At 45.2% G+C, this 26,503-nt stretch overlaps 2 protein-coding genes across 4 annotated transcripts in view; one reads left to right on the top strand and one right to left on the bottom strand.

Annotated features, from left to right (window-relative positions):
- Positions 1-1,160, top strand: part of LOC100666784 (fibrous sheath-interacting protein 2-like) — a 48,825-nt gene extending 47,665 nt beyond the window's left edge. The window contains exon 8 of the mRNA XM_064277583.1: positions 964-1,160. Coding sequence (XP_064133653.1) covers positions 964-1,145 — 182 coding nt within the window. The 3' untranslated portion in view covers positions 1,146-1,160. The remainder of the gene's footprint in view (positions 1-963) is intronic.
- RBMX2 (RNA binding motif protein X-linked 2) lies at positions 1,154-20,898 on the bottom strand. Of its 3 annotated transcripts, XM_064277585.1 has the most exons (7): positions 20,848-20,898; positions 20,536-20,651; positions 19,330-19,381; positions 17,084-17,213; positions 14,609-14,786; positions 5,423-5,463; positions 1,154-3,823 (listed from the first exon to the last, which is right to left on the bottom strand). In XM_064277585.1, the coding sequence occupies exons 1-7, from the start codon at positions 20,850-20,852 to the stop codon at positions 3,803-3,805; spliced, it is 543 nt and encodes a 180-aa protein (XP_064133655.1). In that variant the 5' UTR covers positions 20,853-20,898; the 3' UTR covers positions 1,154-3,802. The 3 variants fall into 3 exon arrangements, with proteins under 3 accessions (XP_064133655.1, XP_003414881.3, XP_023409594.1); XM_003414833.4 differs by having other exon boundaries at positions 1,154-13,037; XM_023553826.2 differs by having other exon boundaries at positions 1,154-5,463.
- Positions 20,899-26,503: the final 5,605 nt, after the last annotated feature.

Genomic DNA, 26,503 nt, shown 5'->3' with positions numbered 1-26,503 from the left:
CAAGGCTATATTGTTGGAGAAGATAAAAACTAGGTAACTGCAAGAGGTACAGAGGAGCATTTGTCCTTTACTGGGAAAAGCAGGTGTGTGCTTTATTGCCCAGTGTGTCTCCATGTGTCAGCACAGCCTGTCCTGGCGCATCAGCGAAGTAGGGAAACACTCCTGTGTCCTTCCGGTAGAATAACCCCCACGTAAACGAGCTAGTGTGTACTTTCAGAGCCCTACGCGCAGAATCAGTGGTGCAGGAAAAATGGGTCCAAATGGAGACTCTTGCAGGCCACACAGGTCCTTTACGACCCACCCAGCAAGCCAGTCCCTTGGGGTCAATCAACTGAAAACTCTCCCAGAGTGGGGAGAAGTGATGGGCTTTTTAAAATGCACCTCTGCTTCTGCCCAGACATTCTGAAATCGACACCCACGCTGTCAAGAGTTGGACGTGTGCCCTCTTCATGTGGAACTTGCTCATTATGCTTTTTGCTGACAGTTATCTGCTAGAATATTCGAGAGAGGCAGGCTCTGCGGAGCTGGCCAGAGAAGCATCGGTGCAGTGAGGACGGCGCCGGCCTGTGTGTCAGAAAGCCGGGCCTTCCAATGGATATGGGCCATGGTTGCAGCGTGATTAATGTCACTAAATTTTCACGTGACAACCGATATGTTGGCAAACGTTGTGTTATATATTTTTAACAACAGTAAAAAAATTTTCAAAAGTCTGGACCCTGGTGCCAGCTTGGCCACTTTCTGACCATTTGACCTTAGGCAAGGCGCCTGACCTCACAGAAACTTCTCCTGCTTCCCTCATAGGACTGTCAGAAGGAGCAGATAACGAATCTTTGGGAAAGCACTTTAAAAACCATAAGTTGCTATGGAAAAAAGCTGATGTGTGAATCCTAAGCTATCAACCTCCTAGCATGACTGCCGCAATCGGGAAGCCTAACGTCAGTTTCTCCTTTGCTTTGTTCACAGACTCTGGCAAACCTACTACTTCCAAACGGGGGTCGGAAGTGATGAAAAAGGTATCAGCAACTCTGTCAAAAGTGTTTTCAAAATCAGATGCTAATAAACCCAAAGCTTCTTCATCCTCACACCCCATAACCAGGAATGACACGGCTACACCGGACCTAAATAAGCCTGCCGACCTTTCTTAAAAAATTAAATGGTTTTTGAAGCATAATGCTTTGTCCTACAAGCTGATTCTTGTAATACTGAAAATTAGAGCAGAGAAAGTACAAAGGCAGCAGAGAAAAGGAGGGTTTGAGAAGTGCTTTTGATGGGCATTTTGGCATGAGAAGAAGGACCATGCTTTATAGATAGGTGTGCCTACCGGGCATGGTTGGTAGGGTCTAAACTCTGCTCTTAAGGGCCTTGCAGCCCCACTGGGAAGATAAGATGAATTTACAAGCAAACATTTGAGACCAGTAAGACCATCTCATCAAGTATTCTGGGGGCTCTAGGGGGATCAGTGAAGGGGAGTCCTCACTGGGAGCTGGAGTGGTCAGGAAAAATGCCCTGGAGGAACTGGGATTGAGTTAAGCCTCAAAGGACAGGTAGCATGTAGGTAGGCATGCAAAGTCCCAGAGAGACTTTCATCTTAGATCACGTAGCTATATAAAATTCATACCTGAATGGTCTAGTTCAGCGCTGTTCACTAGAATGTTCTGTGACGGTAGAAAGAGACTACATATGCATGATATAATGCGGTAGTCACTGGCCACATATGGCTGTCAAGTCACTAGTGTGAGGAACTGAATCTTTAATGTCCGTCTATTTAAGTAGCTACATATGGCTCATGGCAACTGTAAGGGACAGTGCAGGGCTAGTTAGTACAAGGCCACACCACCTCACAGGCACTAGGCAGTTCAGGTTAGGTTGAGGGGGTCCCTGAAAGTTCATTTCCAAAGCCTAGCCCTGAAAAAAAGAACACCTAGGAAATTCCAGGAACCTGACTTCTCAGAGGGGCTTTGAAGCCGCCAGGCATCCGCACTTATCCCCTTGGAGACACATGAGCCACCAGTGTGGCCAGGGGAAGGCCCTGATTTCTAGACGTTCTTGCTCCCCTGCACTTGCCAAAACTCAGTTGATGGAGAGAGGATAGGCCTCACCTAGGATACCAGAGGCCGCTAACGCAACTAATCACAAATTGCAGATCAAAACCTGCACCAGCTGGCCCCAAATATGGTGTTTGGCTAGATACGGCTTCTGTGGACAGAAACACCACTTCTGTCCTGACACCACCACTCTGGAATCCCTCTATCCCCTCAGCCCCAGCTTTATCCAAGAAGTTAGGTCAGAGTAAAGTGCCAGCCTTATCCAGAACTCCCTGGGGAAACAGTTCTAGACAAGTAAACTCCCTTTATGCAGTATTTCTAGTCCATAAATGTTAGGTTACCTGAATATTAGCAAATAGAGTGGCAGGCAGTTCTCCTGCCTAAATACCACCTATCCCAAAACATGACTGCCTTCATTTGCTCACTTCTTATTCCTGCCCTTACATACTGCCGTTCATCGCAGGCAGCAGCATCATTTTTTTTTTAAAGGTCCACAATTAATGACAAACACTAATCTGAATTTTTAGTATTTTTTTATTAATAAGTAATATACATCCAGATTTGGAAACCACAATGGTTGCACAACATGGGGAATGTAATTCATGTCACTGCGTTGCACCCACAAAATGGTTGAAATGGCAAAGGTTTTGTTACATATATTTCACCACAAGGAAATTTAAAAATATACAGCCAGTACAGAAAAAAGGCAACCCATTAGTTCAAAACTTCTTTGAAGAGGTGAAACCCATTGCCGTCGAGTCGATTCCAACTCATAGTGACCCCGCAGGACAGAGTAGAACTGCCCCACAGAGTGTCCAAGAAGCACCTGGTGGATTCGAACTGCTGACCTTTTGGTTAACAGCTGTAGCACTTAACCACTACACCACCAGGGTTTCCTTGAAGAGGTTAGGTCATTTTTTATCATCCCCCAAATACTTTTCTAAATTCTAAACTGGGCAAAAGTAACCAAAATTTTAACTAATGTTCATCACAGAGAGTATACTGGTTTTGGATTAAATACGCAGTTACAACATCTATACCTTTGTGTGATAAGTGTATACTTTAGAGGTAACATAATTAACACGGATCATTCGGTTTTGCCTTTTTATACGACCTGGCACATGATTTGAGTATTTTTACTGATTGATGTTGCAACCACTTTTTCCTGACATAGTATTGACCATAATTTATAGAACACCAAATGCTGATCGCAAATATAATTGTTGCTTGTTTCCTACTGAAAACTATGACCTGCTTTTATCATCTATTCTCTGATGCAGTTTCCAATAACACTTGCAAAAATCAGGAAGAACTCCAGGTTAAATCCTTCGTAGTGCAAATAATCACACCCCAAATTACATCTTCGGAGTTTACATTTTCAGATCAATTATAAGACACCCGGAAATGGTGGACTTTGTTCCTTGGTCACAACAGCACAGCGTGGAATGCTGTACAGTTCACTGGCATACCATTTAGACAATGAGCAGGTTATTCCTTTCAGAGGGAGCTTCAATCATGTTTACAGAAGGGAGTCCAGATAAGGATTCTTTCCCGTTTAGGATTCAATGAGTCCATACACTGCCAAGTTTGGTACATGCCCCAATAGGCTTCTTGTTGTTTGTTTCCATGGAGTCAATTCCAACTCATGGCGACCCATATGTTACAGAGCAGAACTGCTCCATAGACTGCGGTACCACTGAGTAGGTTTGAACTGCCAACTTTTAGGTTAGCAGCCAAGCTCAAACCATTTGCACCACTTAGGGACCTTTCCCAAAAGGCTAAAGGAAGCAAAAGGAGACAGACTTATGTGTTAATTACCAAAACCAAACCAAACCCAGTGCCGTCAAGTCGATCCCGACTCATAGCGACCCTATAGGACAGAGTAGAACTGCCCCGTAGAGTTTCCAAGGAGCGCCTGGCGGATTTGAACTGTCGACCCTTGGGTTAGCAGCCGTAGCACTTAACCACTACGCCACCAGGGTTTCCATGTGTTAATTAGGCCACATCAAATACTGATACACAAGCACTAAAAAAAGCATTCTTAATAAGCATTTCAATGCAGCTGTTCAGCTGGGAATTTGTCCACCAGTGGATTCCAACTGTCCTCTGTGAAGTGAAACTCTCCCCCCACCCCATGAAGGGAACAAGTAAACATTCCCTGTTCCCAAAGGTTCACGAAAACCAGTGGCTAGTTGGTTGTTTCAGACCAGGCCACCCTCTCAGATCTCTGACTGCAGGGACTACAGTCGGCTGATGGCCCCAGCTGCTTAGCTCAAACATCCAGCTCCGCTGAAACCGACCACTGCGTTTGCACCCAGGCCACACTTCCCCAGACTGCTCCCAGCCAGTGACTGAGTGTGGCAGAGGTACTAAAGCAGGCCATTCCTGGAAGACACAGGACTCCCCAAACAGGCAACTTTGGGTCAGGGATGCCGGCAGGAGGACCCCCAGGCTCATGCAGGACAGCAAGGAGTAAGCCTACCACTGTTCCATAGGTGTTGAAAGTAGACAGACTGGGTTAGAGCAAAGACAGCTTATTACTGACAACCCAACAACCAGCAGAAGCATCAGTGTAGTTTTGCCAGTTCCCCTGTCCCCAAGCCCCCCAGGACAATGTGACAGGTTCAGATGGATACCCCACATACAGGGGGTTGCACTGCAGCTGAGAAGCCCAGGGTCTAGCACTTTCTGAGCAATAAGCCAACCAACCAGCCCCTTCCCCTGAGAAGCAGGCAGTTGGTGAGTAGTCATACTGGGGTCACCTTGGCCCTACTTAGCTGTTCATGTGACTAGTTACAGAAATGGTTCCCTAGCGGGAGATGAATGAGCCCTCCGGTTTAAGACACTCCCCAAGAACACGCAGGGGTGCTCGAGGCCCCCGGTGGACTGCCTGTCCCACACACACCCATTTGCTTTGCAAAAACATTCTGAGAAAAGCACAGCAATCTGACTTCTGCCCATCCTTCCTTCCTACCCTCTCTCCTCCACAGAGGTCACAGCTGCATCAAGTCTGACGGCTCTCCCAGCCTCCTCTGGCTCCCTCTCCATGTTTCCTCTTGGGTATTTTCCCTTAAAAAGCTCTTGCATGTCTAATCCCATATCTTGGCACCTGCTCCTCAGATACCAAGGGGTACCAGGGGTGGTCTGAGAAAACAGGAGACAGGAAGACAGGGCTCTGGGCCTGTCTCACCCATTGCCTGGTGGACAGAACGGGTACCATCCTGTAGGGTATGTGGGGCACGGAGAGCCCCAGGCCCAGGGTGGCAGTCCAGCTGCTAAAGATTTCTCTGCTGATGACCTGAGAAAACAGAGGAGAATGCACTGGCAGGCACACTGATTCAGACTTGACAAATACAGGAGGAACAAGGCTTACAAACCTGAGGGAGACGGCTGGACACCATGGACTTGTATTGATATCCTGCAGAGGATAACGAGACAGTTAACACATGGTTAAAGACTACATGAGAGCCAGAGGGCTTCTGCAGCAGCTGACAGAGGCCCTCTTCTGCACGGGGTGGAGGGGGAGGGACGGACGACACAGCTGACCAACATTAGATGCTCCCCACTGAATACATCACAGGTCCGCTCTTTGAAGTCAGGGCCTTGGCTGGGAACACCTGGACCCTGAAACATGGGATAGGGACATCTGGATGGACACCCCTGAGAGTATTGGCTCTGCAGACACTCCTGCCCAACATTCAATTTGCAGAGGTGGCCCACTCTGCCTTAGTTAAGAGCGAGCACTTCCCCTGTGCCAGAAGATTCTGCAGAGGCCACTCCCAGACAAGGCAGCCAGTGCCCCTGAAGGAACTGTCTCGAGCTCCTCTCCTGATTACTAAGCTGATAACCAGGGCTAAAACCAAAGGCACCAAAGAGTGGCAGGAATTAGCTGGCATGTACAGGCAGGAGTCAATGGAGAGCCCCGGGTTTGGATTTCAAGGGTGCTAGATGAAGAGGAAGAAACCCTGCTGGCACAGTCGTTAAGCGCTTGACTGCGAACCTAAAGGTTGGCAGTTTGAATCCACCAGCTGCTCCACAGGAGAAAGAAGTGGCAGTGTTTCCACAAAGATTACATACAGCTTTCACCTGGAGCAAAGGAGAATGAAGAACACCAAAGACACAAGGTAATTACGAACCCAAGAGACAGAAAGGGCCACATACATCAGAGACTACATCAGCCTGAGACCAGAAGAACTAGACAGTGCCTGACTACCATCGATGACTGCCCTGACAGGGAACATAACAGAGAATCCCTGATGGCACAGGAGAACAGTAGGATGCAGACCTCAAATTCTCATAAAAAGACCAGACTTAATGGTCTGAGACTGGAGGGACCCCAGAGGTCATGGCCCCCAGACCCTCTGTTACCCCAAGACTGGAACCATTCCTGAAGCCAACTCTTCAGACAGGGATTGGACTGGACTGTAAGACAAAATGATACTGGTGAGGAGTGAGGTTTTGGCTCAAGTAGACACATGAGACTATGTGGGCAGCTCCTGTCTGGAGGGGAGATGAGACGGCAGAGGGGAACAGGAGCTGGCTGAATGGACAGGAGAAATACAGAATGGAGAGGAGGAGTGTGCTGTCACATTGGGGGAGAGCAGCTAGAAGTACACAGCAAGGTGTGTGTAAGTTTTTGTAGGAGAGTCTGACTTGTACACTTTCACTTAAAGCACAATAAAAATTAAAAATAAAATTTAAAGCTTCCTAACAGCATTGCAGGTGGTGTAGTAGTTAAGTGCTACGGCTGCTAACCAAAGGGTCAGCAGTTCAAATCCACCAGGCACTCCTTGAAACTCTATGGGGCAGTTCTACTCTGTCCTATAGGGTCACTATGCATCAGAATTGACTACACGGCAACAGGGTTTTGTCGGATTTTTAATAACATTGGGAGAAGACTTAATTGTCCTGATGTGGAACCTGCACAGAAACCAAGAGGCAGGTGTTTGAACAGAACAAGGGGATACTGCATGATTTAAATCAGAACGTGATCAGGGCTATATCCTTTCATGGTACTTATTCAATCTGAATGCTGAGCAAATAATCCCAGAACCCAGACTATATGAAGAACACACAGCATCAAGATTGGAGGAAGACTCGTTAATAACCTGCGATATGCAGATGACACAACCTTGCTTGCTGAAAGTGAAGAGGACTTGAAGTACTTAACTGATGAAGATCAAAGACCAGAGCCTTCGGTATGGATTATACCTCAACATAAAGAAAACAAAAATCCTCACAACTGGACCAATAAGCCACATCATGATAATAAGCAGAGGGAAGACTGAAGTTGTCAAGGATTCCATTTTACTTGGATCCACAATCAACGTCCAACGGAAGCAGCGGTCAAGAAATCAAAAGACATATTGCACTGACTGCAAAAGACCTCTTTAAAGTGTTAAAAAGAAAAGATGTCACTTTAAGCAGCTAGGAGTATACAGCAAGGTGTATATAAGGTTTTGTGAGACTGACTTGATTTGTAAACTTTCATTTAAAGCACAATAAAAATTAAAAAAAAAAAGATTACAGCTTTCAAAACCCTATGGGACAGATCTACTCTGTCCTATAGGGTCGCTATCAGTCAGGATCAACTTACATGGCAACAGGTTTGGGTTTTTTTAGCTAGAGAGGAAGGAGCTCCGGTGGCACAATGGCTAAGCGCTCAGCTGCTAACCAAAGGTCGGCAGTTTGAACCCACCAGCCACTCCACATGGGAGAAAGATGTGGCAGTCTGCTTCTGGAAAGATGACAGCCTTGGAAACCCTATGGGGCTGCTCTCCGCTGGGGTTGCTATGAATCCGAATCTACTAGATGGCACACAGCATATCAAGAGGTCCAAAATACAAGGCTGGATAGAAAAACAAGGATTCATAGACCTGGGGACCAGTTCCTTAGGACACAGGATTTAACCCCCTGGCCTGACTGAAGAGGAGAGCACCTCTGAACCTCTCGGTGATACCAGGGCCCCCTGCACCGGTGCATTCCTCATGGCCTTGGTAAATGGGGTGTCCTCTAGGCCTCCTGTGGAACACTAGCCTCCGGTGGGGTTTTGGGCCCCACATACTATGTCCATGCCAGCACGCTCACTTCCCTCAGCTTCTTCATTTTCCCGGTCCCCAAGTGTGACTGGAATTGATACACTTGGTCATTGGAGTAACCCCCACGTGGGCCCTTGGCCTGTAGGGTAAGAGCTATCACAGTGAGGAAGGCCAAGGGGAAACCTCTGAAACTGCCCCACCCCCCATGGACAAGACAGTAAATCGTGATGGTTAGTTTTGTGTTAACTTGGCTAGGCAATAACCAGTGACCAGCTGCCATGGAGTCTACTCTGACTGGTGAAAACAGTAAACACAACTGGCTGCTGACCAAAAGATGGGAGATTCCAGTCTGCCCAGAGGTGCCTCAGAAGAAAGGCGTGGCAATCTGCTTCCCCAAAATCAGCCACTGAAAACGCTATGGAGCACAGTTCTGCTCTGACATACACAGCATCGCTATGGTTAGGCTACAGTACCCACTTACTCAACCACACGCTAATCTAGATGTTGTTGCTCTGCATGTATTTTGTAGACGTGGTTAACATCTACAGTCACTGACTTTAAATAAAGGAGATTATCCTCGATAATCTGGGTGAGCCTCATCCAATCACTGAGGGCCAAAAGTGCAAAACTACGGCTTCCCCGAGGAAGAAATTCACCTGTCAACTGCACCCTCAGCTCCTGTCCAGTTGCCAGCCTGCCCTAAATTTTAAACTTGCCTAGCAAGACTTCACAATTGCATAAGCCAATTCCTTGAAATAAATCTTGGCTGCTAACCAAAAGGTTGGCAGTTCAAATCTACCAGGCGCTCCTTGGAAACCCTACAGGGCAGTTCTACTCTGTGCTATAGGGTCGCTATAAGTTGAAACCGACTCGATGGCACCCAACAACAACATACACATACACGCACGCACACACACACACACCCCTTCTACTGGCTGTTCCTCTGGTAGAACCCTGATAAATAAATCAAAGACAATACTACATCCCAGGGGGGATGGAGAAGATTAATGCCATTATTAAAGACCTACAGGATGCATGCAAAACCTGGACAATGAATACAAAAGCCCAAAGAAGAACTGATGCCTTCGAATTATGGTGTTCGTGAAGAATACTGAGTATACCATGGACTGCCAGAACAAACAAATCTGTCTTGGAAGAAATACAGCCAGAATGCTTCTTAGAAGCAATGGCGAGACTTCATCTCATGTACTTTGGACATGTTATCAGGAGGGACCTATCCCTGGAGAAGGACATCATGTTTGGTAAAGGAGTGGGTCAGAGAAAAAGAGGAAGACCCTCAATGAGATGGATTGACACAGTGGGTGCAACAATGGGCTCAAGCTTAACGAATGTGAGGATGGTGCAGGACCGGCAGCGTTTCATTCTGTTGTGCACTGGGTCTCTGAGTCAGAACCAACTCAACGACTCCTGATAACAGGATGCAGGGGTGGCGGCCCCTATCACATCTCTGTATCTATGGCCATATGGGGGGTTCCTGTAAAACCAGCTCAAGGAGGAAAATGCCCAAGCTTGGTTTACAGATGGGTCAGCTCTGCATATGGCCACACACTAAGATGGCTGGTATCTGCATTAGTCACATTCAGGGCGGAGAGGGCAACTCTGTCCAGTGGATGAAGCTGCAAGTGGTGCATTTGACCATCTACTTGGTGTGGAAAAAGCAGTCTGAAGTAAGGACATTTATTTAATATATATTTGTTGCACGCCAGCAAGTTGATTCCGACTCATAGTGACCGTATAGGACAGAGCAGAACTGCCCCCAAGGGTTTCTCCCATGATATATACATATATATATTCACTCACATTTCTGGGACTGAGCCAATGGTCTGGCCATCTAGTTGGGAGTCTGGAAGGAAAAGGACTGGAGTGTCAGAGATAAGGAGGCCTGGTGTACAGGCATGTGGATGGGCATATGGGAGTAGGCAGTGTGTGATTTTAGGATCACATGTCAACACCCACCAGAGAACACCTACCATGGAACAGGCACTGAATGGCCATGCAAATAAAACGCCGCAGCCAGGTGATGTAGGCCTTCTCCACTGGCTACCACGGAACTGGTACAACAGGTAGTGAGCAGAGTGGCTACAGTGGCTGAGACGGAAGCCCACCAACAGGAACCCGTGCTTACCAAGGCTGATCTAGCGGGACTCGTCTGGCAGGCAACTGTGTATGATCTTGCTGCAACGTTCTCAGAATGGCACCACAGTCCAAGACTTTGCCTACCCACTCTTCATTCCTTCCCTCTCCCCTCCACAGAGGTTAGACCTGCAGACAGCCTGACAGCTCTCCCTGCCTCCTCCAGACTCCTCCCCATTTTCCTTCATAAGTGTTTTCCACAATATATTCTTGCGCATCTAATCTAAGACCCAAACTAACACATAAGATCACTGAACTTGGTGCTCACCAGTAAGGGTCTGATCCTCAGTTTTGCAGGGTCAGAAATTCAATCTTCATTTCATCCTGGGTATTAAGGGCCCGCGAACTATCTTCTACCAAGCTCATAAGGGACTGATAAAATAGAAGAAGATTCTCAAATGAGAAACAAATGCCAAGCAGACCAGAAAGATACGCAATGGAGCAGCAAAGTGTTCCTATCCCAGCAAGAACAGCTTACTTGAAAAGCAGACTAAACCCAGAAGGTAGCCTGGTCCATCTGGAACCTAAGAAGGGAGCTGGCTAGGCAAAAGGCAGAAACCACCCAAATGTCCCTCAACTGAGGCATGGATAGACTGTGACAGAAACATCGACTAGAATGCTACACATGCAGAAAAGAAATACTGATACATGCTACCACATGGATGAGCCTTGAAAGCATCTCGCTAAGTGACAGAAGCCGGACACAAAGACTACATATCGTAATTCCACTTGACTGAAATGTCCCGAATAGGCCAATCTCTACAGACAGCAAGGAGATCAGTGGCTGATCAGGGTTGGAGGGGATGTGTGTGGAGGGGGGTAAAAACTAAAGCGTGCAGGGTTTCCTCTGGAGGTGATGAGAATAAGTCTAAAATTAGCTGTGGTGATGGTTGTACACATCTGTGAATATACTCAAAACCATTTAATTGTACACGTTAAATGTGTAAATTATATGCCAAGTGATTTATACCTGTGTATAGCTGAAAAAATATACATTTCTATTTCTATATCTAAAGCACAGAATAAGCCAAAAAGAAAACAACTCCACTTAAAATAGCATCAAAAAGTATAAAGCACTCAGGGATAAATTTAACCCCAAAGTACCAGACTCACACTGAAAACTATAAAATACTATTTTAAAAAATGGAGAGTATATACATACAATGGAGTACTTATTATTCAGCCATAGGGAGAGATGAAGTCTCGTCTACCAATAAACAGAGATGAAATTCTGAAAATGCATGAACCTCGAACACATCATGCTGAGTGAAAGAACCAAATACCAAAACCACTGCCCTCAAGTCGATTCCGACCCATAGCAACCCTATATGACAGAGCAGAACTACCCCCATAACGTTTCCAAGGCTGGATCTTTACGGAAGCAGAGTGCCACAGCTTTCTCCCATGGAGTGGCTGGGGGGTCCGATCAGTGAGCGGCTGAGCACTAAACCACTAGAGCTCCTTTGGGTGAAACAAAGAAGCCAAACACAAAAGACTGCGCACTGTGTGATGCCACTTACATGAGATAGCCAGAACCCGGAAATCCACAGAGGCAGAAAGCAGACTGCTGGTTACCAACAGCTGAGGGAGGGAGCAACGGGGAGTGACTGCTTAATGAGCCGCTTCCTTTTTTGGTGATGAAAAGGTTTTGAACTAGATAGAGGTGGTAGCTGCACAAGTCTGTGACTGTCCAAATACCGCTGCGGTATTTGCTTTAAAATATCAGTTTTATGTTAAGTAAATTTCCCCTCAGTAAAAATAAATAAATAAATAAATTGCAAGGGGGAAAGAGAAGATGGAGAGAGACAGATCAACAGAAAAAAAGTTTGACAAAAAAAAAGAGGGGGAGGGTAGCTGGCTGATCTCAAGAACATTAGCACCGAGCTGTCCTAGCCTGGTAAGTCACGCCTCTCTATAGTTCTACCTGCCCCCTGCAAAGGCTGGGTTCTAAACAGCTAGCGCAGAAACCAGGATTCTAGAACTGCCTGGTTATTCTCCCTTTCCTGGCAATCTCATCATAAACTGGGCTCTACAGGCTCAGGGGCCACATTTCTGAACCAAAACGTAGGGTGCACACTCTGATAAATACAAGTATACTCCCAAGGACAATGGATTGTGCTAACCCAGGATTCTCGGCTGTTGAAACTACAGCCCTCTCCCACTAATAGTCAAGGAATTTTAAAAAATGCAGCCCCAGAGATTTTATACACAGGAAATAGTAAAAGCAAAAAGCGTAACTGCATTTTTAAATCACAGTTCATTTCCCAAACTCCTGAGTGGCTGAGCAGGCCGTGGCGTCAGTTATGCCTGCGGTCACTGGGATTAGAGGCCTCCCAGTCTCGGGAATGCCGGGCCCTCTTGTGCCTACGGAATCTCTCTCGGCTCCTACTTCTACTCCTGTGACTATGCCCTTCAGAACGACCGTTGGGCCAGCTAGAGTGTGTGTCTGAGCTGCGACCTCTGTCCCGATCCCTGTTCTTCTCCTCTCTTTCCTCCCTCCTGCTCGAAGACTTGAGCTCCTGCTTGGGTTTCTCCTTCCTTGGCTCCCTCTCCGGGTCTGCCGCTCCATCGCGCCAGGTGGTCCTGACCTCAGGGGAGCTGGGGTGGTGTTTCCGGCCCTCTCTGGACTCTGCCTTCTGAGCCCTCTCTGAGTTCTTGCTGCAGTGCTTGTTCAAGCCAGGCTCCTCCTTCTCCTTCATCATCTTGCTCCTGGGTGATGAAGAGGAGGATAGTGGCTCTGCCTGGACCTCCTGGTCAGTCTTGTCTTTGTCTTTCTTTCTTTTCTTTTTTTCCTTTTTGTCTGGAGGGGGAAAAAGAGCAATCGACGAGAAGAAAAGAAAAAAACATAAAGAATTCCTTTTAAAAGAAAGTTCCTTTCTTCTCTGAGTACATTATGTCAAATGTGGGTGTTGTAGTTCAAAACCGTGCATGCACTGGGAGAGGGGGAATATGCAAAGGGAAAACATTGCTGGCAGCAGTGTGTAGCAGCCAGAGTCAATACTTCTAGAAAAGTGCCTCAGAAAAGCCAAGCTGGCTATCTGTCACCTTAGATAGGGAACACTGCTGTATTAGTCAATTCCCCCGTCTTAAGAGGCACCGAGGTAAGTTGGCCTCTCTGCCGGAAGGCAGGGACCCTCTGACCTCCAGTTGCGATCCAGCTCTCTATCTGACTGGATCTATGGGGTATTAGTGGTCTGACCACTATCAACATTCAGCCACCCAAAATATAACTCCATCCCACCTCTGCATACCGCTTTGGTTATACTGTTCAGAACAGAACTTCCTCAAGCTCTCAGGAGTACAGCGGACTGTGGTTAACCAAATCAACAGATGTAGCAGTAAATTACTTTGAATATCAAACAGCTCGTGACAAAAGTAGTTACTTGCAGACTTCAGAATCTCGATTTCGTGGTTCCCGTTCTTAAGTTTGAAAAGTAGGTGAACTGAACATTTACTATTTCTCCGAGGAAACAGCCTAAATTATGTTGCTTCTTACATCTGAGAAAGTAAAAATTGTCTTGGACTGAGAAAGTAAAAGTCAGCCTTGCCATGCATCAGCCTAGGCTCACAGGCCCAGAGCAAGCCAGCTGCAGAGTTAAAGGACATTTCTTGCCAGGACATGGTAAAGCTGTCGAGCGTCTTGATGCCCACCTTTTTTGAGGGACTCCTGCTTTCTCACTCACTGAGAAGCCTGGTGCCCTAAAAGCACAGACCATCAACACATTCGCTGTTTGAAATGATACAATGAGGGTGAAGGAGCTCAGTCACTTTGACAGACAGAAGCAGCAGCAGCCCAGGCGCACAGCTTAAGAGAAAGGGTTTCTGCAGGCAAACTAGAGCACTGGAAATGGAACAACCAGAAAGCAATTAAAGAGAATGCTAACACATTGTGAAAAATGTTGGGAACTTCATTTGCTATGTAAACTTTCACTGGAAACAGTATTATTGAAAAAAAAAAGAGACAAAGGGTTTCCGAACACTTTACACATTCGCTTTCACTTTGTAGTTTCCGAGAAACAGGCCCCTGGGTCAGCTCCGCTCTGCTCTGAGCCTATTATGGCTCACTTGCATTTAGACTTCACCTAAACCCCACCACCTTCCTCAAATACTATCGTAGCTCTAACTTGTCCTTTGTCTAGTGAGACAATGCAGTTTCTCTGGTGTGTGGCTTTCCTCGATGCAGCAAGTCAGTAAACCTGACTTTGCTGGATTAGGTCTGTCCCTGGTAGTCCTAGACTACGACACATTTTGTGGCCCTCCCTCTGTTAAATACGGTTTATCCACACGAGTTGATTTTCAACTATTAGCACATGCTAGGAAGAACAGGCACTTAAGACTACCCAGAATCGTCTCTAGGGTCTAACACTCCACCTTTTTTGTGCTTTTTTGTGGATTTGTCATCATCAGAGCCCTCAGACGAACTTGGTGAGGGGGTGTGCACCCCACAGCCCTTCTCCTGGAGCTCTCTGGTCACATCATCCAACTCTTCTGAGTCCTTTGGAGCACGGTAGTTAGACACATGATCCACCCGGATGGTTCGTCCTTTAATCTAGGCAAGACGGACAATGTTTCAGAATAGACAGCTTGCCCAGCAAACAGGCTATCTGACCCCAGCACAGAGAACCAGAGTTTGAACCATATCCATTACCTTCCTGTTACCTATATTTCTGGGGAACTCTCTAAAGCAGACCTGCCTAACTGGTGTATCACAACATGTGTTTGTTGTTAGCTGCCATCGAGGCAGCCCCTGACTCATGATGACCCCACACACAATGGAATGAAATGCTGCCCTGTCCTGTGCAATCTCCGTGATTGGTTGCAATTGGACTTTTGTGATTGGCTGATTTTTGGAAGTAGATGGCCAGGCCTTTCTTCCTAGTCCATCTTAGTCTGGAAGCTCCACTGAAACCTGTTCAACATCATAGAACACACAAACCTCCACTAGCAGACAGGTGGTTGGCTGCACATGAGGTGTACTGGCCAGGAATTGAACCTGAGTCTCCTGCATGGAAGGCGAGAATTCTACCGCTCAACCACCACTGTATAACCTAACTCACAGCTGTCAAGTGGAATTCTAACTCATAACGACCCTACAGGACAGAGCAGAAACTGCCCCATAGGGTTTCCAAGGCTGTACTCCGCTCTTCCCTTATTGACATGGTAAGGGTCCAAAGACCAGGTCGTTATGTAAACATTGGTGTTATGCGAAAATGGCGGATGACCATATCACACCACAAAATATTATGTGGAATATGTCCCTCTGGACCCAAGAGGCGGAAAATAATAGGTGGGCACTATATTCCCACTGGTCATGAAAGGGTTATCTCCAGACATACGTTGTTAGCGCATTAAATAGTTGGATAGTTGATTTTCACTATTGTCATAAATGTGCAGTGTTGGATAACAATATAGTCGATAAATGAGGAGTAGGTGTAATCTTTACGGAAGCAGACTGCAGAATCTCTCTCCTGTGAAGCAGCTGGTGGGTTTGAACTGCCAGCCTTTCAGTTAGCCTCCAAGTGCTTAACCACTGCGCCACCAGGGCTCCTTCACCACCGTATACCCACATATTAATACACTCAGCCACCAGGCAGCCAGGAACAGTTGTCCCAGCAGCCTCCATAGGTTTACCCCCGCATGCCATAGTGCAAAAGGTTGGGATGCATGCTCCAAAGCATAAGTCTCAGGAAAATGAGTTACCCTAATCTGCGACATTTGTTTACAGTACAAACAGTCCCTGGAAAAGCCTGGGTGCTAGAAGGGATCCCCAAAATCCAGCTCAATGCGACCTATGGCTGCTTTCTCAGCTGACTGGCACAGCAATTAGGATGAGCCACAGTCGGACCAATAGCTGGAAGCAGGGAAGGAAGCTAGAAAAGACCGCATTCTCTTTTCATAAGCCCTCACTCCTGCCTCTACCCTCACCAGACAGGGACAATTAGCTCATGCTGATTATCTCTGCTGTAAATCACAGCTCACCAGGTGAACAACAACAACAACAACAAAACAACTCCTTGCTTAAAACAAAAACATTCTATTTCCAGGCAGACACAGACTTATTCTATAGGTAAACCTATCAGAATCTGAAAACTCTGGCTTTTATCCATTTTTCCAATATAAAAACATGTTTTTATTATTACCTTTAAGCCTGAGCAGTTTCTGTCACCTATCGTATTCCCCATTTCAAAGTATTTTTGAAAACCTTCCTTTCACAGTGATATGCCATAAAGGAAACCAGCTGGCTCCCTTAAAAATCAAGCACAGAACTCTATCCCACCCTGTCCTACAGTCTCTGGGGGTTCCATTTCTGGTCCAATCAGTGACAAGCTCTCCAAGTCAAGAGTCACCCCAACCCTATGACAATGCTCACTCAGCTGCGGTGTTCTTCCTAAATGAGTGCAGGGACCGTGTGGATGACAAATAAGCCTGACTTGTCCCATCCCCTTCTCTCAGCTCAGTGCCTCACTTGTAAGGTGAGAGGGGCCAGAGGAGGCAAAAATGAAGAATGAGTCACTTCTGACAATTCCCTGACACAGGCCAGCATGGAAAAGCAGTGTTTGTTAATCAATTCATTCTCCAATGCACCAGAAATGAAAGTGGGGGCTGGGGGTGGGGAGAGGAGAGGGTCTGCTAACAGATCAAAGATGGGGAAAAGGAACAAGCCCTGGCAAGGTCCTGAGCCAACGGGATAATTTTCTGGAATCGTTTCCTTGCCAGTGTGTCCCCACATCTCTCTCCCCAGCTGACCAGTACTATCCTTGAGCATAGTAGGAACCAGGTGGAAAATAAAACCTAACCCCTAAACACAGGAAAAGACCAGCCTATCTGTTTAATAAGCACACTCACCTTGATCCCATTGAAGTTATCAACGGCCAGGACTGTGCTCCTCTGGTCTTCATAGCAGAGGAAACAGAACCCTTTGGATTTTCCAGTCTTCTTGTCCCTCACGAGATTAATGTTAACAACCTCTCCATATCTATTTATTTTATAAAAGAGCAAGACATGGCTGACTTAAAATGCAAAACCTTTCAGGTTGGATTAAAAAACAAAATTCAAATAATAATATAGGCCAGACAGGGGGCACATCTAGAACAGGATGATACAGAAAGGTTGACAATAAAAAGTTAGACAAAGACATAGCAGGAACACCCAAGCAAAAAACTAGGTGGCGACATTAACATAGAAGAATTCAAGACCAAAAAGAGGCATTAAATGGGATGAAGAGCGTTACTTTACATTGAAAAAAGTCCTAATACATAAAAAGTCACAGAACTTCATGCATCAATTAACAAATTAACATTTTTAATAAAAAAAAACTACTAGAAATAAATATTAACACTATGAAATATTAACACAGTAAAAAGCTTCTATGATGAAACTAGTGTGGTACTGGCACATGACTAGACAAGCAGAAGATAAAGAGATCCTAGTGCATATGGAAAAATTAGTATATGATAAAGATGGCATCCCAATTTGCTGGGGAAAAAATGGACTTTTTAAATAAACGGTGTTGGGGCAACTGGATGGCTATTTGGAAATGGTAAAATTGGATCCATACTTCACATCACATACCAGAATAAGTTCTAAATGGATCAGAAATTTCAATGTAAAATAGGAAAGAACACAGGTGAATTCCTTTATAACCTGGATGGGTGAGGAGAAATGCTTTCTAACTATGATGCAAAATCCAGAAACAATAAAGGCTGATAAATGTAACCAAATAAAAATGAGGAGGGAAGACTGAAGCATGAGCAGAAAGGAGTAAGACGAGGGAGTTTTAGGTGGATGGAGCTGTTATTCATCCTGATTGTGGGAGCAGTTATACAAATCTAAACATGTACTAAAATTCACACAACTGTACATGCCTCAAAAAACCAATGTTACCATATAATTTAAACATATAAAGAAATGAATGCAGGAAATAAAAAATAATAAAAGGAAAATAATTTTGCAGAGCAAAACAAATCATAAGCAAAGTCAAGAGGCAAATGACAAACTAGGAAAACGTATTTATAATTTATCTAACAGATTAAACGGCCAGAAAGTAACTTTTTTTTTTTTTCGCTATAAAGGGCATTATCACGACAGCTGGAGAAATTGGATAAAGTCTATAGATTAGATAATAATATTATGCAAAGTGTTGATTTCCTGAATTTGATCACTGTTCTGAGGTTAAACAAGGGAATGTCCTTACTTTTTGGGAAATATATATTGAAGAATTTAGGGATAAATGAGCACCATGTCTGCAAGTGACTTTCAAATGGTTCAGAATAAAATTGTATATACATATTGAGAGAAATAAGAAGCCTTGCTGGCACAGTGTTTAAGCACCTGGCTGCTAAATGAAAGATCGATGGTTCGAACCCACCAGCTGCTCTGTGGGAAAAAAGATGTGGCAGTCTGCTTCTGTAAAGATGACAGCCTTGGAAACTCTGGGGTAGCTCTACTCTGTCCTACAGGCTCGCTATGAGTCAGAATCGACTCAGTGGCGACGGATTTGGATAGAGAAATGATGACAAAACCAATGGGATAACATGGTAACATCTGGGGAATCTGGGTGGAGGGGATACAGGTAGACGTTCTTTATACTATCCTACAACTTTCCTATTTTAAGTCTGACATTATTTCAAAATAAAAGTTATAATAAGAAGTCAAAAAAAAAAAAGAATACAGAAGCTGGCTTGACGGGGCTCCTATCCAATAAAAACCAAACCCATTGCCTTCAAGTTGATTCCAACTCACTGCAACCCTATAGGACAGAGTAGAACTGCCCCAGAGGGTTTCCAAAGAGCAGCTGGTGTATGTGAACTGCCGACCTTTTAGTTAGCAGCCGAGCTCTTTATCACTGTGCCACCAGGGCTCCAACAGGGTTCCTAGTGACCCTCAAATTGGAACAATTTGAGCAACAAGAAAGAATAATGATGGTCACGTATTATAACATATCAAATTATTTAAAAATGAGTCCACGGCAATATAACACATGATAAAGCATTATAACAAAGAGTTAATATCCTTAATACGTGAAGGGCTCTTATAAAATCAATAGGAAAACACCAACAGAAAAAGAAGGCAGGAAATGAAAGGGGACTTACTGTGAGAACACACAGATGATGTCTCCTTCAGTCAGTTCATAAGGAAGCCCTCCTAGAAGAGGAAACCATATTTCAGCACATTTACCAAGTGTCTATTACATACCATGCACTAAGCCAGGCACTGGGGTGCAAAGGAAAGTAAGCCACAGGCCCTGCCCTCAAAGAACGTACAGTCTGATGCAAAGATGGAAGTACGTATAAGGTGCAGAAGTACAGAAAAAGAAGCGATTAAAGGTGTGTGTCACCCTTAACCAGGCTGATCAGATAGCTCAGTCCTCACACCCAAAATTCTATTCATGAAGCAGATAGTTTCCAGTACAAAACTGTTTCCACAAACTTATTTTGAATTCATCTGCTCTTTACCCACAATTTTATAGCTAAGATCCAAAATCAGCTTAAATATGTTCATATTAACCCCACCCACACAAACACTAAGGATTATAAAGATAACTGTTAGGCATTTCATAGGAAATAAATCCCGCCCCCCATGTTTCCTTCCTCATCTGTAAAATGGAGATACTAGTACTTATCTCACAGGATTGTTACACAAATTAAACAGTGTATATGAAGTGCTTAGCACAATTAATAGTTACAACATAAAGTGAATCTAGGGATGGTGATATGGCCATGGACAGAAGGTAGGAGCTAATTAAACAAACAAAAAAAATCAAACCCAGTGCCGTCGAGTCGATTCCGACTCATAGCGACCCGATAGGACAGAGTAGAACTATCCCGTAGAGTTTCCAAGGAGCGCCTGGCGGATTCGAACTGCCGACGCTTTGGTTATCAGCTACACCAACAGGGTTTCTTCAGGAGCTAATTAGATAAGAAAAACGAATTTTGAAAGGTGATAGTTTGGGGTGGGAGGGCGGTTGGCTGCTTCCACTTGCTAGTTATGTGACCTTACGGAAGCCGGTTAATTTCTCTGAGCCTCAGTTTCCTCAGCTGTATAACGGGAATGAGGCGGGGGTACAGAAATGATCTCTGAGAAGCCCGTGAAAGGCTCTCAGGAAAGTGAATGGCACACAATAACAGGAACGCTCACGAGCATTGATTTGGCAGGGAAAGCAAACTAGAAATGAGGGCGAAAAAAGATATAAAATCGGATTAACAGCAGACAGCAGGTCAGTAAGAGCGGATGATGAAATGTGGGCAGGGGCGAAGAGCTAGAATGCTGAAATGTCAGGAAGCAGCCAGAAGACTCACCCAAGAAGACCCAGGCGCTGTCCTTGTACTCGGAGTGCCAGGAAACCTTATCGGCCACCCCAAGCTGGACCTCCCGCTCATTCAGCTCGTTGATCAGCTTCACCTTAGTCAAAGGGCTGCAGAGAGGGTGGAAGAGAGACAAGTAAGTGAGGTCCGGGCTGAGCTAAGGGAGAGCAAAACTAGGGGGACTGGACTCTCTAGCCTCCGCGCCTCTCTCACCCCTCCGCCCCGCAGACGCTCTACCATCCCAGACCCCGTGGTCCACCTCCCGGCGGCCAGCTCCCGCTTCCTCAGAAGAAAGTCGGGCCTTACTTCATCTTCGTGGGTCCCCGCTTTGCACCGAAACCTAGTCTTCCGGGTGAGGCTGCGCGGCACATGCGCAGCCCGGGCACTTCGCGCTCATTGGAGGCGGCGGAGCATGCGCCGGAAAAGCTCGACCGCGCCAGGGGCGTGGCGCCTGCGCACGACTGTGAAAGCGATTTTTCTAGCTCCGTGTGGTTCGTTTTCCCGGAAGGAGTTTTTCTCTAGTCTCTTGCGCCATCTGTCTGTGAAATGGGGCAAGAGTGCTAGGCTGGCTTGTCACAGAATCCCACACTGATTGGGTTAGCTATAAAAATTTACTGAATGAAGAATGAAAAAGGTGCCCGATGTGGCGACATTTGTCCAGCCCTCGCTCCCAGTCCAAGCCCCCACTCGGGCCTTCATTCCCAGACCATCTCTCACAAACACACATCCTAGTATTCTTGTTCAGCAGTATGGCAGAAAAGTAAAAAAAAATATGCCAATGCATAGGCAATGGACCACTGTGCCTCCACAGGCTGAATTGAATCTGTTTGTGTGAGAGCTGCTACATTTACCCTTCTCATAGTCTCGCCTATTTGAGTGGGAGGCAGAAATTAATGTTGTTAAAGTAAGAGCTAACAATTGAGCAGATAATGCGCTAAACAATGCCAGATCATGTGCTGAGCAATTTACGTGTCTCTCCTTTACAACAACCCCATGGAGTAGATAATACGATCATCCCCATTTTATAGAGAAAGAAACTGAAGTTCAAAGGAATTAATTAGCTTGAAAGGTACTCTGCCTCTACCCACCAGGTGAGGTTTATTTCATCAGTGCTTACTGAGCATCTATATTTGTCCTGTACAGCTAGAATCTGTAGAAAGGAGTTTAAGGCTGGTCCTCTCCCCTCAAGGAATTAATAATATAATTGAGGAGACAAGATATATTTGCCTAATAGATGTCACTCCAGAAGTATCCAGGAACCAGTAGACAACATGGTGGCATATGATGTGTGATTTTAGTCATAACACTATTTGAACCCATTTGCATCTTTCCACATCAAAATCTGGTCTTGGACCATGATGTTTTAAAAGTGAAAGTCCAGAGCAATGTAGTTCTCTGTGTAGGCCTAGCTCAGAGTCAGATATTAGGCCCTTTATAAAAGTATTTTGATGATGATGACAACTGTATTCTCAAGTGGCTCACCATGTACCTATGTCCTGCCAAGTAGCAGAACAGTGGCTGCCCATCCATGACAGCATCTCCTCATACATCCGGTGTCTGTGTCCCCTCCCTCATCCCAACCCAGCTATTCATTAACTTTGTAGAATTCTCTTGGCAATAAAAACTAAACAGTGACAGATTGCATACGGGTTTATCTACCTCTAGGAATCTCAGGTTGCTTAGTTGTAGGGTTGAAGTAGCCACTGCAAAGTGGTAAACTAGCATGTAGCATTATCTGGTTGACTTCTTCAAGTGACTATGAAATGAGAGACTTGGGGCTACACCTGTCCCAGTCATCAGCATTCAGAAGGAAACTAGAACAGAAAAGGTGACTAAATCAACCAAAGGGAAGGGTGATATTGGTTGAGGAGAACATAAGAAGACAGTTGCTATCCAGCTGGTGGGTTCAGCAGAAGTATTATGAAGCTGGGGGAGCTGACAATCATCCCAGTTTGCTTGGGACTGAGGGATTTCCCAGGACACAGGACTTTCAGTGCTAAAATTGGAAAGTCCAGAGTAAACTGGAATGGTTGGTCACCTTAGGAGAACCTGAAGTAAATAAAGAAGCAAGAAAGGCAGATTCTCCATGGATGTGCTTGCCATTGGTAGAACTGGTAGGTAAGATAATGCCTTGTGATTTCTGTAAGTGTGAGTTGAAAGGCAATGGGGGTCCAGAAGACCCTCTGAACTTAATGCCTGAGAAGACGACCAGGGTTTGCCATCCAAGGTGGTTATCAGTGATCTCCGCCAACATTTATTTAAGACCCACTGTATGCAGAACTCAGCTCTAGTTTCTTGGGCAATGCTAAGGAAGCTGAAGTAGTCCCCACATTAAAAGAAAGACTGAACTATTTGTCTAGCCAAAGTCAGCTCCCTACTTCTCACCACCAAACCACACCCCAAAACAGCTTTCCCTATTTTGGGCAATGCTATCACCATTTTCCTGGTTGCCCAGGGTGAAAAAATGGTTCTCATATTTCAGTCTTCCCATTTGTTATGGATTAAATTGTGTCCCCCCACCAAAAAAAAATGTGTTGGAATCTTTACCCCTATACCTGCAATGTAATCCTATTTGGAAATAGGGATTTTTGTTATGTTAATTAGGTCATGCCGAGTAGAACCAAAAACCAAAACCATTGCCCTGGAGTCAATTTGGACTCATAGCGACCCTATAGGACAGAGTAGAACTGCCTCACAGGGTTTTCAAGGAGCAGCTGGTGGATTCAAACTGCGACCTCTTGGTTAGCAGCCGAGCGCTTAACCACTACACACCTGGGCTCCTACCTGAGCAGGGGGAGTTCTAAATTGAACCCGATCTAAATTTAATCATTGAGTTTAAAAAAAAAAGCAGATAGACAAAGAGGCATGCACACATGGGGGAAGACAGATGCCATGTGAGGATCACCAAGGAACCAAGGAACGCCTGGGGCTACTGGAAGGGAAGAAATCAACACAGCTGAGACCCTGATTTGGACTTTTAGCCTCTAGAACTGTGAGAAAATAAACTTCTGTTCTTTAAAGCCACCCTTTTGTGGTATTTCTGTTACAGCGGCACTAGGTAAGAACCTTGCCCCACCAAGTCCTAATAATTGTACCACTGCAGTGTCTGTAACACATACATCTTCAGGCTACAATCCTACTCCCAGTGATTATCACATGCTTCTTAGCTCTCTCAGTACTCTTATAATTCATACCAGCCCCTAGTCTTGATTTCTCTCATCACTCCCTGACACAGGCCCTCGACTTCAGTCAGGCTCCACTTTGAGCCTTCCCCTCGAGGGCCCCTTTCATTACCCAACCTGGACACCTCTGCTGAAAGAGCCCCATATACCTGAGAGAGCCAGCCCCCTCTCTGTCTGATTGAAACCTGCCCAAGCTGCAGACCTGGATCAAGTTGTCCCTCCAAGCAGGAACTTTTCCTGACCTTACCAGCCCACAGTGATGGCTCCCACTTCTGAACTCTGCTTCACTACAGAACTCTTTATGCACTCTTCCCAGAAAGAGCATGAGATCCTGGAAGGCAAAGGCTCTGCATTTATAACCTCTCAGCACCTCAAGCCTCAAGCACTTTCCTGCACACATAACTTATACCCAATACAATAATTGGTTAATAAAGTTGAAAAACACACACAACTATGGTTACCTTAGGAGTCCTTAGATGGTGCAAATGGTTAAACACTCAATTATTAACTGAAAGATTGGCAGTTGAGTCCACCCAGGGGCACCTTGGAAGAAAGGCCTGACAATCTACTTCTGAAAAATCAGCACCTGAAAACCCTATGGAGCACAGTTCTACTCTGACACACATGGGGTCGCCAGGAGTCAGAACTGATTCGATGGCAACTGGTTTCATGCAGTGGTTAAGCATTAAGGCTGCTAACCAAAAGGTCGGCAGTTCGAATCCACCAGGTGTCCCTTGGAAACCCTATGGGACAGCTCCACTTTGTCCTAGAGGGTTTCTATGAGTCAGAATCAACTCAATGGCAATGGATTTCCGGGTTTTTTTGTTTTTGAGGGAAACAGATGAGGGTAGTAGAAAAAGAAGTTTTTATTTTCCCTTTGGACCTTTCTATACTGTTAGAATTTTCTTACCTTTATCCAGATATTTTTTTAAATGCCACGTTATCTTGGCAGATGGATTATGACCTTTCTTTTTTTGCTTTTATCTTTTATTCATTCTTTCAACAAGTATTCATTGAGCAGCTATTATGCGCCAGACACTGTTCTAGGTGCTGGGGTTATAACAGTAAACAAGGCAAACAAAGTCCCTGCCCTCATGGAGCTTACATTCTTGTTGGAGAAGAATGACAATACACATATACACATACATCTAAAGTTGATAAATGCTATGAAGGAAAAATAAAGCAAGGCAAAGGGATAGAGAGTGACGGAGTGTTCTTATTTTATAAAACGTGTTTGGTCAAGGAAGGCATCCCTGATAAAGTGCCATTGAGAAAGACCTGCGAGAAGATGGGGAGTAAGCCAGGTGTGTATCTGGGAGAAAAGTGCTCCAGGTAGAGGGAACAGTAAGTGCACACGTCCTGAGAAAGAAGTGTTTGAAAAACAGCAATACCAGTGTGGCTGGAGAGAAGTAGGCAAGGGGAAGACTGATAGAAGATTTTTGTTTATTTAAAAAAATCTTATTTAGTGCCTAAATAAGATCCTAAGTACTTTACACACACTAACTCATTTATTCCTCACAACAACCCTATGAGGTAGATGCTATTATCCCCATTTTACAGATGAGAAAACTGAGGTACAGAGAGATTGAGTCACTTGCTCTAGGTCACACAGCTAGTAGATGGTAGAGTCAGGACTGGAATCCAGGCAGTATGGCTCCAAAGCCTGCACTCTTAACCACTATGCATAGGATGAGTGTGTGGAGACAGGGAGTAGATCATGTCAGGACATGTTGGGTAACAACTTTGGATTTTACTTGGCGTGAGGCGAGAAGTCACTGAAAGATTTTGACTTGACTTACATTTAAGCAGGATCACTTTGGCTGCTGTGTTGATAACAGACTGGGAGTGGTGGTGGTGGAGGCTAAGGTAGAAGCGGGAAGACCAGTTCAGAAGCTCTTGCAATAATTCAGGCAAGAGATGATGGTGGTTTGCCTCAGGGTGTAAAGAAGGCTGTGTTCCACGCTGATATTGTTTAAAACTAAAAATATTATATTTTTAAGTAAAAATAAATAAGAACCCACAGGACAATGTCATAAAGGCATATCCCGTGTTTGTTAGTGCCCAGGCGCTGGGCTAGGTGCTTGGGATACTACAGTGAACAAGACCACAAGACTCAGTCTCTGCCACTGAGCAGCTCACAATGTTGCAGGATAGATAAATAAATGAATACAAAGTGATGACTGTCATAATGAAGGTATGCATTAAATGCTATTGGAACCAGATTAAAAAAAAAAGCCAAACCCAGTGCCGTCGAGTCAATTCCGACTCATAGCGACCCTATAGGACAGAGTAGAACTGCCCCATAGAGTTTCCAAGGAGCACCTGGCAGATTCGAACTGCTGACCCTTTGGTTAGCAGCCGTAGCACTTAACCACTACGCTACCAGGATTTCCAGAACCAGATAAGGGAGCAATAAATTTTGACCGTTGGAGGGAGAAGGAGCTGCTAGAAGGAGCAGATTGTCAGGGAAAGCTACAGAGAGGTAGATGACAGTTGAGCTGGGCCTCGAAAGCAGCCACTATGCAGATGGAAGACAGGAGATAGGTGCCGCACAGAGAAAGCATTTCAAGCAGAGGAACTGCTGGAGGCAAAGCATCACAGTATGAAAAGTATATGATGTGAAGAGAGGATACTATGGGGTAGGCCAGTAATGGCTGAAGGTGAGGATGGAAAAGTTCAGGCCATTTGTGAAAGACCTTGTAGATGAAATTAAGAAGTTTGGATTTTATCCTGCAGTCAGTGAGAAGCGATCATGTGGTTTAATTATAGTCATTCAACCA

The sequence above is a fragment of the Loxodonta africana genome, chromosome X (genome assembly GCF_030014295.1).
Source record: "Loxodonta africana isolate mLoxAfr1 chromosome X, mLoxAfr1.hap2, whole genome shotgun sequence".
Taxonomy (NCBI): domain Eukaryota; kingdom Metazoa; phylum Chordata; class Mammalia; order Proboscidea; family Elephantidae; genus Loxodonta; species Loxodonta africana.
The sequence above is the reverse complement of the archived record's forward strand: the minus strand, read 5'-3'. Positions and strand labels throughout refer to the sequence as shown.

Coding starts and splice junctions, on each gene's coding strand:
- RBMX2 (XM_003414833.4), bottom strand. Junction 17,214..19,329: donor ATCATCTGTGTGTTCTCACA/GTAAGTCCCCTT, acceptor TAAAATAAATAG/ATATGGAGAGGTTGTTAACA. Junction 13,038..14,608: donor CACAAAAAAGCACAAAAAAG/GTGGAGTGTTAG, acceptor TTCCCCCTCCAG/ACAAAAAGGAAAAAAAGAAA.